The following is a 13732-nucleotide window of genomic DNA, read 5'->3' on the forward strand; positions in this document are numbered from 1 at the left end:
AAAGGAATACACAGTTCAACAGATTTATGGCTCCGCACTGCGGAGGGCTTTCCTGTATGTTTTAAGACCGTCTTGCCAGGCGAAACAAAATTCTTCCAAACTGGTAGAACGCCATTTCCTTTCTACTTTCTGTGAAGTTTGCTTTAATTTGTGGCTTTGGGGGGGGTATACCATGGAGCTAACCTCCTCCTTCTTTTTTAGAAGGGCAACAGAGTCAAGTGTCATACGCAATGAACCTGTTGCACCATCAACGAGGTAGTCCATTTGGGAGCGACTAAAGTTAGCATAGGAGTCCTCTGTTGTATTGAGACGTGGCATTGAATTCAATGCTGATGGTTTCATATCCTTAAATTTAGCTACAGCGCTATCAGACAGGAGTCTGGAATAGGAATTTTTAGACCGGCGGGTAGTCTGGTAATATGAATTCAAAAGTTCTTCAATTTCAATGCCATATGTCAGAACAAGGTCGAGGGTGTGGTTAAAACAGTGAGTCGGTTCGTGTACATTCTGACCAAAGCCAACTGAGTCTAATACTGAGATAAACGCAGCGCTAAGGCTGTCATCATCAATGTCGACATGTAAATAATTACTTCATCTGTTTTAAGGACTAAACCTGATAAAAACTCGGAGGACGCAGATATAAGTTTGGAATAAGAACCAGGAGAGCAATGAGGAATCGAGGAATGTGAGTATTAATATGACTCAGAGGAGTAGCTTCATTTAGGCTTCATGACACAGCCAGGTTTTATCAGTCAGGCAAAATAAATCAATATTATTGTCTGGTATTAACTCATTTACTAAAACGGCTTCAGAGGACAGAGATCTGATGTTAAGGAGCCCACGTTTAATTCTCCTGTCTTGGTGTTCTGCTGTAGTGGTTGTTTTAATTTTCATTTGATTTTGTGTTTTGTTTTCACTACTTTTGAGTGCGCCTTTTTGTTTTTTCTGATTGTGTCAATAAATTATTATTGCACACGTTTCTGACTCTCTGGTCTGCACACTTACTAAGCGCAAGCTTAACAGGTGAGGCTTCGGATTTCTTCTCGGACTTTCTTTTGTTGCAGCAGCGGGTTGAACATACACAGGAACAGAAAATTTATACAATCAGGAAGAATAAGGTTGAAAATAAAACTAAGAGACAAAAATGTTCTTAAAAATGTAACTAAGTATATAAACATTGAATAATAGCAGTTGTTTGTTAAAAATATAACTAAGTATTAGGGGTGGGACTTTAACGCGTTAATTACGATTAATTAATTACAAAAAAAAAAAAAAAAAAAAAAAACCGCGTCAAAAAAATTAACGCGTTTAATCGCAGTTTGCACTGCAGACAACACGGAACGTTTGTAAGTGCATGAGTTCCTGGTCCACCGATCACACTGATGCACAAGACGCGTACGCCAAGTTCGGACTTACGAACTTGGCAGTTCGGATTTAGCAAGTTCGACCTGGGAGTACAGTCTCTCCAGGACGGGAGGACGCAGGACGGTCATTCTGCAATAGGGACGGCAGCGTACTTGATGACGTCACCATCGCAGCTCGTCTGCCGGTTATCTCCGAAAACTTTGGAACAAATTTTAAACTACGCGCTATCGTGATGAATCGACCACAGATTTTAAGTTTTAACATCCACTTTCTCACATAAAATAATCTTAAAACCACATTCCGTACTACTAAAACAGTAGTATTTCGAGACTTGTAACTTTACAGTTGTGAATCCTCTCCTCCGCTGTTGTTGCTACGAAATGCATTCTGGGATACGTGGCTGCCCCAAGTCCACACAAGTCACCACCCGATGCATCCTGGATAAAATGGGAGGGGCAAGAACACATCCGGGTATTTGACTGTACTTGGCGAGATGCGGACTTTTGAAGTGGAACAGTACTTGACACAAGTACAGAGAAGAACGCATCCTCCGCTACCGTTGCTACGAAATGCATTCTGGGATACGTGGCTGCCCCAAGTTCAAGATAAGAGCGTGGTTTTGTGCAAATTGTGCAAAAAAGAATTTGCCTACCACCGAAGTACATCAAGCCTGCGGTACCACCTGAATGCAAAGCATGTTGCAGCGAGCACAGAAACCGCCGGAGCTGTTACTGTTATACCATTAAACTGCGATTAATTGAGATTAATTAATCACAAAGCCTCTAATTAATTAGATTTTTTTTTTAATCGAGTCCCACCCCTACTAAGCATATATTGTGTAGGAGTGACATAATATAAGTGAAAGGAGTGACATTGACAGACTGTTTAAGATCCCTCTTTCAACACCACACAGAGAACAAGTCTGTGCCGGTGAGATGGACATATTATATATATATTTTATGTCTGGAAAGCACTTTATGGGTTCTGTGTGCAATGTAACTTCTTTTGATATGTACGTATTTGTATTTTGTGTATTTGAATAAAATGTCTTTCAGAATCTACATCTCTAAACATCCAAATGTTTGTGATATTTTTGCAGTTTTTCAGTCAAATCGCTAAAATGATCTTTCGCGTCTTTTCTTGAAACCCTCACAAAATATTTGAAAGCTGCATGAGAGGCAAATTCTCCTGATTGCGAAACAGAAATAATAATGAAACTGGAAACGCTGCGCAACATTCAGCTCCTTCTTTCGCAGCTTGGACAGACAAAGTGTTTCCAGTCAATGAATCAAACTGTAAATGTGCTCATATGTCACAAACGTTGTGGGGAAAAAATACAGTGACAAAGCGTCTCTCGTATGTCACCTTTCAGCTGGTCCGGATGTACCATTATTGTGGCAGAGGGGACAACTGTACAGTCACGCACTGCTATATCGTATTGTATAGCGCGAATTAGCAGTTGCTAATTACTTAACTGTGTTTTATCATGTAAAAGCAAGCGCTATCTGCGAATTAGCAGTTGCTAATTACTTAACTGTGTTTTATCATGTAAAAGCAAGCGCTAAATTTATCAGTGGGGATTGGTGGCCACATTGTTAGTGAATTTGCGTTGATATGACACGATGGACTCACCCGGAAGTTCAATCAATCAATCCAACTTTATTTGTATAGCACCTTTCAGACATAAAATGCAACACAAGGTGCTTGACAAAAGATAAAGTTACCTGCGTAAAGTTCATCTCAGTTTGAAATATTGGCGCTCGAAGATGTCAGGCGGTGTATTTCTACATTTAATTTGTGCATTTGGGCTCTTTCATGAAGGTGAGACACAGATGATATATTCATTTTATATAAGCCTGTGTTATTTATTAGTCTTTAACTGAAAGCACAGCTGTGTGACTCCTGTTTGTTCTTTGTTTACTGCAGTAATTACATGACCTTTTTGGCGTTTAATGCTTTTTCATTGGTTCATGTTTGCTGTTTTATATTCTGTTGTGCAAAGAAAACAAATAAGAATCCATCAGTGACTTTTTTCTTTCAGCTGTCACATGTCAAGACACTGGTGGAAAGAGTAAATCATCCTCAAGCAGTTTAATCAGAAGTGTTCAGATGATCAGATTATATGTGCAGTGACATGCAAAGGTTTGGACACGCTGGTCAAAATGTCTGTGACTGTGAAGAACAAAGTGAGTGAAAGACTGTGAGGGTCTCTGCAAAAGCTTCAGCTTGATCCTCTTGAGGTGGTCCACTGTGGGTTTTGAGATGTGTTCAGGATCATTGTCCTGTTGTAGAAGCCTTCCTTTGACGAGGATGCGTCATCATTAATGTCATGCCTTTCAGAGATCAGTCCATCTCCTGGTCACTTAACTTTACACAGTAACAGAAAGTTTGACCAGGGGTGCTGAAACTCATTCATGCAATTGTAAAGGTAAAATAATATTTCCACTGTGCTTCTATTTGACCACTAGCACACACACACAGCTGAAGGTTAACCTCTGAAACCATCTTTTCCTGCAGGTCTAACAGCTCTGGTACAAACTCAGCAGACTGTGATGGCAGCAGTGGGACGTGAAGTCTGCTTAAGCTGTTGGCTGACTCAACTTAAAGATGTTCTTCAGGTCACCTGGCAGAAACATTTACCTGATGGAGGCAAGAATGTTTGTACTTTCGACAAGTACTTTGGTCAGAGAGTGAATCCTGACTTCAGAGATAAAGTGACGTTTAAAGCTGCTGGACTGCAGAACAGCTCCATAGTTATCAGGAACGTGACGGAGCTGGATGAAGGCTGCTATGACTGCTTGTTTAACACCGACCCTGATGGTGCTCTCACAGGTACAACCTGCCTCAGACTCTACGGTAAGAATCTGAACACAACATGAGAGACTTTTCCTTCATACATTCTGCCTTCATGCTCACCGCTCATGTCTTTTTGTTCATGTCACATTTTTAATATTTCTTCTTGGCAGAGCTGCATGAACCCATTCTTCATGTTAGAGAATCAAACTCTAGTGAAGAGGTAGTTGTGTCCTGCTCGGCCACAGGTCGACCTGCTCCCACGGTGACACTAAGAGTCCTGCAGAAAGACCTCCACCTCTCACCCTACAGCTCCGTCACAGTCCACAACAGCAACGGTACAGTGACTGTCACCACTGCAGCTGTGCTGTCAGGCTTCCATAACAGCAGCACACAGGTTGGATGTGCAGTGCGAGTGCTCTCTGGTCCTCAGATGGAGGCGTTTATGATGATTCCTGAGGTCAAACAGTCGTCTGATGAGGACTCTGGGCCTGATCACAGTGATTTCAGTAAGTTCACCTTCAGGTGGTCTCAAGTCAGTGTTTGATCTTGTAGAATGTTGAGTCCTCCAGATCAAGTTTTAATGAGGATTCTGAGTCCATGTCAGTAATTTTCCTCTTTTTTCACAGGTGTCACTTGGATCATTGTGTTTGCGTTCGTGTTCGTTGGTTGTGTTACAGCAGTCGTCTCAGTCCTGCTTCTACAAAAACAAAGGAAGAGGTCATTTTTTACCTTGAACTCAACATCTGTCTCATTGTAATACCAGTGGCTGACAGTCAATCATAATGACTGATTGAGATCTTTAAAGACAAACCATAAACAAAAAATTGAAAAACGTCTGTTCACACTGACTTTTCTTCATTTCTTCAGTGAGTCACACAGGGACTGTGAGGATGTCAAGACACCACAAAAACCAACTGAAGACGCTCATGAGTGAGACAGTTTATTCATTTTCACTTGCATACATTTTTTTCTAGTTGCTTTGGACTCATGAAATCGACTAACGTCTTGTTTTTATGTGCAGGACCGAAACCCCTTTAAAGCAGCAAGAGAACGAGCAGGTGAGACATCGGGTTTCTTCTGAGAAAAAAGACAGAAGGAACTCCCCAAAAGTGTCATCTAGGACTCCAAGACGTCAGCTGTTTGAACCAAAGTCGGCTGTTTAGTGCCAGAGATCAACCCGCAGGACTGTAGAGACTGGATGAAGACAGATATGGGACATTTGTGAAAGGAATGACCCTGACAGACTGTATAAGATCTGTCTTTCAACACCACACAGAGAACAAGTCTGTGCCAGTGAGACAGAAAAGGATCATGGACACATTTTTATTCTTTCTCACGTTTGATCAGTCTTATTGTTCACTCATAAACTTTAAATGTCGTGATGATCTGATGTTTGACACAGGTAAGTTTTCCTCTGCCGCATCTTGTGTCATCCAATCAAAATATCCTTCAAGTCTCGTGTCACAAATGTTGACCTGAGGGGGAGGAGAATTGTGCTGCCTCTGACAACTACTTCAGTTGAAGGGGGTTAAGTTATGGAGTAAGGATGCAGCTGAGGGCAGATGAAGTATGTGCATTGTTTTTGGTGAATCATTGAGCCAGATTTAACAAAAAGTGAAAATCTTAACACTTTCATTGTGTAACTTATTTTTTATGTCTTGAAATCTCTTTCTGATCTCTATGTGGAAAGTGATTGCCTTTGATATAAATGTATTTTTATTTTGTACATGCATTTTAATAAAATGCCAGTTTTCAGAATCTACAACATCCAAATGATTCTTATTGTATTTTTTGCAGTTTTTCAGTGAAAAAAGCCTCTTTCAGTGTCCTTAGAGGTCAGATAACAGTTTGATTATTCTTTGTTTATTAGTCCATAGCTTCTTCCTGATTGGTCCGGATGCACCATTACTGTGGCAGAGGGGACAACAGGCTTCACGCGCTGTCTGTGTCGCATTTTTAAACAGCTAATGGGCAGTTGCTGATTAATTAACAGGGTTTTATCATTTCAAAATAAAAGCTTTATTTATTTGTCTGGATTGGTCGCCGCACTGTTGGTGAATCTGTGTTGATTACTGTGTTTATTAATCTTTAACTGAAAGCACAGCTGTGTGACTCCTGTTTGTTCTTTGTGTACTGCAGTAATTACATGACCTTTCTGGCGTTTAATGCTTTTTCATTGGTTCATGTTTGCTGTTTAATATTCTGTTTTGCAAAGAAAATAAATAAGAATTCATCACTGACTTTTTCTTTCAGCTGTCACATGTCAAGACACTGGTGGAAAGAATAAGTCATCCTCAAGCAGTTTAAAGTATTGAGATGATCAGATGATGTGTGCAGTGACATGCAATGGTTTGGACACGCTGGTCAAAATGTCTGTGACTGTGAAGAACAAAGTGAGTGAAAGACTGTGAGGGTCTCTGCAAAACCTTCAGCTTGATCCTCTTGAGGTGGTCCACTGTGGGTTTTGAGATGTGTTCAGGATCACTGTCCTGTTGTAGAAGCCTTCCTGTTTTCATCTTCAGCTTTTTTACAGACGGTGTGATGTTTGTATCGAGAATGTGCTGATATTTAACACTTTGGCCTCTTTTCCTCGTTTTACAAGAAGCTCCTCTAAATACAACAGTGGTTGTTCAACAAATACCATAAAAGTATTCAATATTATTCCTGTTTCATGCTTAAATGTTACATATATATATTAAATTCAGTATTAACAGTAAACCTCTCTGCTGGATAAACATGAACATGCAACAGTGTTTGAGAGCAAGCTTTCTTTGGCAGGAGTCACAATCAGACAGTCAGATACTCTTGTTCATGCTTTTGCCTTTTTCCTTCCTGTAGTTACACCACACGGCCACTGGAGGTCTCCCGTTAACCACAAACCTCTGTGGGGGCGTTAACGCAGGATTTTAGAGAAGTTCAGCAGGAGCCCTGAGATTTGTCTTGTTACTGAACATTTATCTTCCAGTTTTGGAGCCTGTTGGCGGAAGGGATGACAGTCTGCATCAAAGATGTTCCAGCATACTGTCATACATTTGTTTTGTGTGCTGGGAGTCATTCAGAGAGGTGAGAAAGAGACGATACAAACATTTAAATCAGCCTGTTTAATTTATTGGTCTTAAAACTGAAAGCAGAGATGTGTGTTCCTGTTTCCTGCTTTGTTCGATTCACCGCTTAAAACGTAGTTTGCATTGGTCTGAGCTTCAGTTCATGTGCTTTATGACCTGTTTTGCAACGAATAAAAAACTCAGCATGTCAGACTTGTACTTGTGTGTTCTTGTCCATGAAATATCAACCACACTGAACCTCATGTCCTGCAGGTCTAACAGCTCTGGTACAAACTCAGCAGACTGTGATGGCAGCTGAAGGAGAAGAAGCTCATTTCAGCTGTTGGCTGACTCAACCTAAAGATGTTCTTCAGGTCACCTGGCAGAAATGTTTACCTGATGGAGAGAAGAATGTCTGTTCTTTCAACAAGTACTTTGGTCAAAAAGTGAATCCTGACTTCAGAGATAAAGTCAAGTTTAAAGCTGCTGGACTGCAGAACAGCTCCATAGTTATCAGGAACGTGACGGAGCTGGATGAAGGCTGCTATCACTGCTTGTTCAACACCGACCCTGCTGGTGCTCTCACAGGTACAACCTGCCTCAGACTCTATGGTAAGAACCTGAACACAACATGAGAGACTTTTCCTTCATTCATTCTGCCTTCATGCTCACCGCTCATGGCTTTTTGTTCATGTCACATATTTAATATTTCTTCTTGGCAGAGCTGCATGAACCCATTCTTCACGTTAGAGAATCAAACTCTAGTGAAGAGGTAGTTGTGTCCTGCTCGGCCACAGGTCGACCTGCTCCCACGGTGACACTAAGAGTCCTGCAGAAAGACCTCCACCTCTCACCCTCCAGCTCCGTCACCGTCACCAACAGCAACGGTACAGTGACTGTCACCACTGCAGCTGTGCTGTCAGGCTTCCATGACAGCAGCACACAGGTTGGATGTGCAGCGCGAGTGCTCTCTGGTCCTCAGATGGAGGCCTTTATGATGATTCCTGAGGTCAAACGGTCATCTGCTGATGGTCGAGAAACACTTCCAAAGCCACACATTTATAGATTCATGGTTTCTTTGTGGCTCATGTCTTTTGTTCTTTCACATATCAGGTTTTAAAGTCCATTTCAGTAATTTTCCTCTTTTTTCACAGGTGTCACTTTGATCATTGTGTGTGTGTTCGTTGTCTTCACCTTTGGTTGTGTTACAGCAATCGTCTCAGTCCTTCTTGTACAGAAACAAAGAAACGGTTCATTTTAACCTTGAACTGAACACCTGTCTCATTGTTATACCAGTGACTCACAGTCAATAGTACAGAGATCGAGTCTGCCAGTGAGATCGAAAAGGTTCATGGACACATTTTTATTCTTTTCACATATTCCCATATAAACTTTAAACGTAGTGATGTTCTTACCTTTGACACAGAGAAGATTTCCTCGACTGCATGTTCTGCCATCAAATAATCATATTCTTCAAGTCTCATGTCACAAATGTTGACCTGAGGGGGAGGAGAATTGTGCTGCCTACAATAACTGCTTTGGTCAAAGGGTGATTGTTAAATTTTGGAGTAAGGATGCAGCTGAGGGCAGATGAAGTATGTGCAGTGTTTTGGTAAATCTCAGAGCCAGATTGAACAAGAAGTGGAAATCTTAAAACTTTCACATGTAAATTACTATTTTTTTAATGTATTTTTATTTTGTACATGCATTTTAATAAAATACCACTTTTAAGAATCTACGCCTCTAAACATCCAAATGGTTCTTATTATATTTTTTTTGCAGTTTTTCAGTGAAATCAGGAAAATGTTGTTTTGCGTCTTTTTTGTAATCCCTCTCAGTATATTTGAAGGTTTTAGAGTCAGATATCAGCCTGTGATCAGACACTGTGCTGATTTATTATCAGGAGCAAAACAAACCTTCATACCACGTGTAATAATACTTCAACGTACTCACAACACTTCAACACAGGTCGGCTGTAATTTAGAACCACCTCCTCCACTGTCACATGACCTGTTTTTTCCTGTTTGTATTTTCTCTGGAGGACCATCAATATCAGTAATAATGTTACTACTTAACCAAGAGTCCCTGAATCCATGAATATCTATCCATGTAATAATATTCAACCACGTCAGTGTCTCATCTGTCACCTGTCAGGTAGAAATATTCTGTTTTATTCAATTCTTGTAGTTTTTCTTTTTTAATCCTGTAAACACAAAGATTTATTTCACAAAAATTGTAATTGCTCGTGTAAAAAATCCTCATCAATGTCCTGAGAGGTCAAATAACAGTCGATTATTCATTTGTGTATTAGTCCATAGCTTCTTCCTGATTGGTCCGGATGCACCATTACTGTGGCAGAGGGGACAACAGGCTTCACGTGCTGTCTGTGTCGCATTTTAAACAGCTAATGAGCCGTTGTCGATTAATAAACAGGGTCATTTAAAAACAAGAGCCATGTTTATTTCTTGGAGTGGTCGCTACATTGTCGGTGAATGTGTGCTGATGTGACACGATGGACTCACCCAGAAGTTCCCCGCGTGCCGTGACAGCTTTCGCTTTTGTTACGTCAATGTTCGTGAAGATGGCGCGTGGTGCATTTCTCCATTTAATTTGTGCATTTGGACTCTTTCATGAAGGTGACTTGCAGTTGATACATGAAGTTTATGTGAGCCTGTGTGATTTATTTGTCTTTAATTGGGAGCACAGCTGTGTGACAAACAAATAAGAATCCATCACTGACTTTTTTTTTTTTTTTCTTTTTTTCTGCTGTCACATGTCAGGACTGTGTGGTAGAAAACCAGATGTTTAGCCTTCAGATTTACCAGATTTTTTAAATACTTGAACTAGAAAAGAATAAATCATCTACAAGCAGAAGTATTGAGATGATCAGATTATATGTGCAGTGACATGCAAAGGTTTGGACACGCTGGTCAAAATTTCTGTGACTGTGAAGAACAAAGTGAGTGAAAGACTGTGAGGGTCTCTGCAAAACCTTCAGCTTGATCCTCTTGAGGTGGTCCACTGTGGGTTTTGAGATGTGTTCAGGATCATTGTCCTGTTGTAGAAGCCTTCCTTTGACGAGGATGTGTCATCATTAATGTCATGCCTTTCAGAGATCAGTCCATCTTCTGGTCACTTAACTTTACACAATAACAGAAATTTTGACCAGGGGTGCTGAAACTCATTCATGCAATTGTAAAGGTAAAATGATATTTCCACTGTGCTTCTATTTGACCACTAGCACACACACTCAGCTGAAAGTTAACCTCTGAAACTGAATCTTTTCCTGCAGGTCTAACAGCTCTGGTACAAACTCAGCAGACTGTGATGGCAGCAACGGGACTCGAAGTCTGCTTAAGCTGTTGGCTGACTCAACCTAAAGATGTTCTTCAGGTCACCTGGCAGAAACATTTACCTGATGGAGAGAAGAATGTTTGTACTTTCAACAAGTACTTTGGTCAGAGAGTGAATCCTGACTTCAGAGATAAAGTGACGTTTTAAGCTGCTGGACTGCAGAACAGCTCCATCGTCATCAGGAACGTGACGGAGCTGGATGAAGGCTGCTATGACTGCTTGTTTAACACCGACCCTGATGGTGCTCTCACAGGTACAACCTGCCTCAGACTCTATGGTAAGAACCTGAACACAACATGAGAGACTTTTCCTTCATACATTCTGCCTTCATGCTCACCACTCATGGCTTTTTGTTCATGTCACATTTTTTTAATATTTCTTCTTGGCAGAGCTGCATGAACCCATTCTTCATGTTAGAGAATCAAACTCTAGTGAAGAGGTAGTTGTGTCCTGCTCGGCCACAGGTCGACCTGCTCCCAATGTGACACTAAGAGTCCTGCAGAAAGACCTCCACCTCTCACCCTCCAGCTCCGTCACAGTCCACAACAGCAACGGTACAGTGACTGTCACCACTGCAGCTGTGCTGTCAGGCTTCCATGACAACAGCACACAGGTTGGATGTGCAGTGCGAGTGCTCTCTGGTCCTCAGATGGAGGAGTTTATGATGATTCCTGAGGTCAAACGGTCGTCTGCTGAAGGTGAGAAACACTTCCAAAGCCACACATTTATAGATTCATGGTTTCTTTGGAGCTCATTACTTTTGTTTTTGTTTTCCAGGTGTTGATGAGGACTCTGGGCCTGATCACAGTGATTTCAGTAAGTTCACCTTCAGGTGGTCTCAAGTCAGTGTTTGATCTTGTTGAATGTTGAGTCCTCCAGATCAGGTTTTAATGAGGATTCTGAGTCCATGTCAGTAATTTTCCTCTTTTTTTCACAGGTGTCACTTGGATCATTGTGTGTGCGTTCGTCTCCGTCGTTGGTTGTGTTACAGCAGTCGTCTCAGTCCTGCTTGTACAAAACAAAAGAAACAGGTCATTTTTACCTTGAACTCAACATCTGTCTCATTGTAATACCAGTGGCTCACAGTCAATCATAATGACTGATTCAGATCTTTAAAGACAAACCATGACTGAATAACTCATAAATGTCTGTTCACACTGACTTTTCTTCACTTCTTCAATGTGTCACACAGGGACTCTGAGGACGTCAAGGCACCACAAAAACTAACTCAGGACACTGATGAGTGAGACAGTTTATTCATTTTCACTTATATGTATGTCTGTTTTGTTGCTTTGGACTCTTTAAATCAACTAACATCTTGTTTTTATCTGCGGGACCCCTTGAATTCACCAAGAGAACGAGCAAGTAATGTCTTTAGCAGTAGGTATTATTAGACCCTCGTCCTCGCCGCGGGAGCGGGATTCTTCTTTGAAACCAAGGGGCACTGGGAGGTCCTGGAAACCCGAAAGGAGTTGCAGTGATTTCTAGGGTTCACGAACTTCTATAGAGGGTTTGTCCAGGACTATAGTAAGATTGCCACCACGTTGACAATGCTAACTTCTTCCAAAGTGAAGTTTAGCTGGTCTGAGGCAGACAATTTTTTCCTCAAACTGAAGAAGCTTTTCACTTAAGTTCCAGTTCAGGTACTGTCTAACCCAGATAAACAGTTCATCGTTATTGAGTGGATGCTTCTGACACAGGGGTGGGGGCGGCCCTCTCACGAGGACTTTCTTTTCCTGTCGTCTCTCTCCTGCAGAATGGAATCATGACGCCATCCTGTCTGAGAGTCAGGTCATCGCCGCTCTCTGTTGGGAGATTGAAGAGGTGGTCCGGCAGGCGCAGCAGCTGCACCCACACCCAGGTAACAGACCAAAGCACAGATTGGCGATTTTGATGACGAAATTATTGAAATGAATTGGTGAAGGTCGACGGGGGGGACAACAGTTTAAAACTGTGACAGGTTTAACAACAGTTTCTACGGTTTCTGTGTTTGAGGACAAAACAGTACTCATGAAAGCTAATGAAATCATTACTCCTGAGGGCTAAAGGAATACACAGTTCAACAGATTTATGGCTCCGCACTGCGGAGGGCTTTCCTGTATGTTTTAAGACCGTCTTGCCAGGCGAAACAAAATTCTTCCAAACTGGTAGAACGCCATTTCCTTTCTACTTTCTGTGAAGTTTGCTTTAATTTGTGGCTTTGGGGGGGGTATACCATGGAGCTAACCTCCTCCTTCTTTTTTAGAAGGGCAACAGAGTCAAGTGTCATACGCAATGAACCTGTTGCACCATCAACGAGGTAGTCCATTTGGGAGCGACTAAAGTTAGCATAGGAGTCCTCTGTTGTATTGAGACGTGGCATTGAATTCAATGCTGATGGTTTCATATCCTTAAATTTAGCTACAGCGCTATCAGACAGGAGTCTGGAATAGGAATTTTTAGACCGGCGGGTAGTCTGGTAATATGAATTCAAAAGTTCTTCAATTTCAATGCCATATGTCAGAACAAGGTCGAGGGTGTGGTTAAAACAGTGAGTCGGTTCGTGTACATTCTGACCAAAGCCAACTGAGTCTAATACTGAGATAAACGCAGCGCTAAGGCTGTCATCATCAATGTCGACATGTAAATAATTACTTCATCTGTTTTAAGGACTAAACCTGATAAAAACTCGGAGGACGCAGATATAAGTTTGGAATAAGAACCAGGAGAGCAATGAGGAATCGAGGAATGTGAGTATTAATATGACTCAGAGGAGTAGCTTCATTTAGGCTTCATGACACAGCCAGGTTTTATCAGTCAGGCAAAATAAATCAATATTATTGTCTGGTATTAACTCATTTACTAAAACGGCTTCAGAGGACAGAGATCTGATGTTAAGGAGCCCACGTTTAATTCTCCTGTCTTGGTGTTCTGCTGTAGTGGTTGTTTTAATTTTCATTTGATTTTGTGTTTTGTTTTCACTACTTTTGAGTGCGCCTTTTTGTTTTTTCTGATTGTGTCAATAAATTATTATTGCACACGTTTCTGACTCTCTGGTCTGCACACTTACTAAGCGCAAGCTTAACAGGTGAGGCTTCGGATTTCTTCTCGGACTTTCTTTTGTTGCAGCAGCGGGTTGAACATACACAGGAACAGAAAATTTATACAATCAGGAAGAATAAGGTTGAAAATAA

The 13732-nt window shown here is 41.3% G+C and overlaps 3 protein-coding genes across 3 annotated transcripts; all 3 read left to right on the top strand.

The window, feature by feature from the left end:
- Nucleotides 1-3886: 3886 nt before the first annotated feature.
- Nucleotides 3887-5949, top strand: LOC143316025 (OX-2 membrane glycoprotein-like). Its single transcript, XM_076723699.1, has 5 exons — nt 3887-4221; nt 4332-4667; nt 4788-4878; nt 5029-5091; nt 5183-5949. Exons 1-5 carry the CDS (start codon nt 3918-3920, stop codon nt 5322-5324), a joined length of 936 nt encoding a protein of 311 aa, XP_076579814.1. The 5' UTR covers nt 3887-3917; the 3' UTR covers nt 5325-5949.
- Nucleotides 5950-7105: 1156 nt separating this feature from the next.
- On the top strand, nt 7106-8932 carry LOC143316172 (nectin-4-like). Its single transcript, XM_076723943.1, has 4 exons — nt 7106-7224; nt 7479-7817; nt 7928-8236; nt 8360-8932. The coding sequence occupies exons 1-4, from the start codon at nt 7170-7172 to the stop codon at nt 8464-8466; spliced, it is 810 nt and encodes a 269-aa protein (XP_076580058.1). The 5' UTR covers nt 7106-7169; the 3' UTR covers nt 8467-8932.
- An 854-nt stretch (nt 8933-9786) lies between these two features.
- On the top strand, nt 9787-11806 carry LOC143315650 (OX-2 membrane glycoprotein-like). Its single transcript, XM_076722974.1, is given in 6 exon segments — nt 9787-9841; nt 10498-10836; nt 10949-11257; nt 11337-11375; nt 11497-11590; nt 11740-11806. Coding segments are annotated over 6 exon segments (903 nt in total).
- The last annotated feature ends 1926 nt before the right edge of the window (nt 11807-13732 follow it).

Source organism: Chaetodon auriga, chromosome 23 (genome assembly GCF_051107435.1).
Source record: "Chaetodon auriga isolate fChaAug3 chromosome 23, fChaAug3.hap1, whole genome shotgun sequence".
Taxonomy (NCBI): domain Eukaryota; kingdom Metazoa; phylum Chordata; class Actinopteri; order Chaetodontiformes; family Chaetodontidae; genus Chaetodon; species Chaetodon auriga.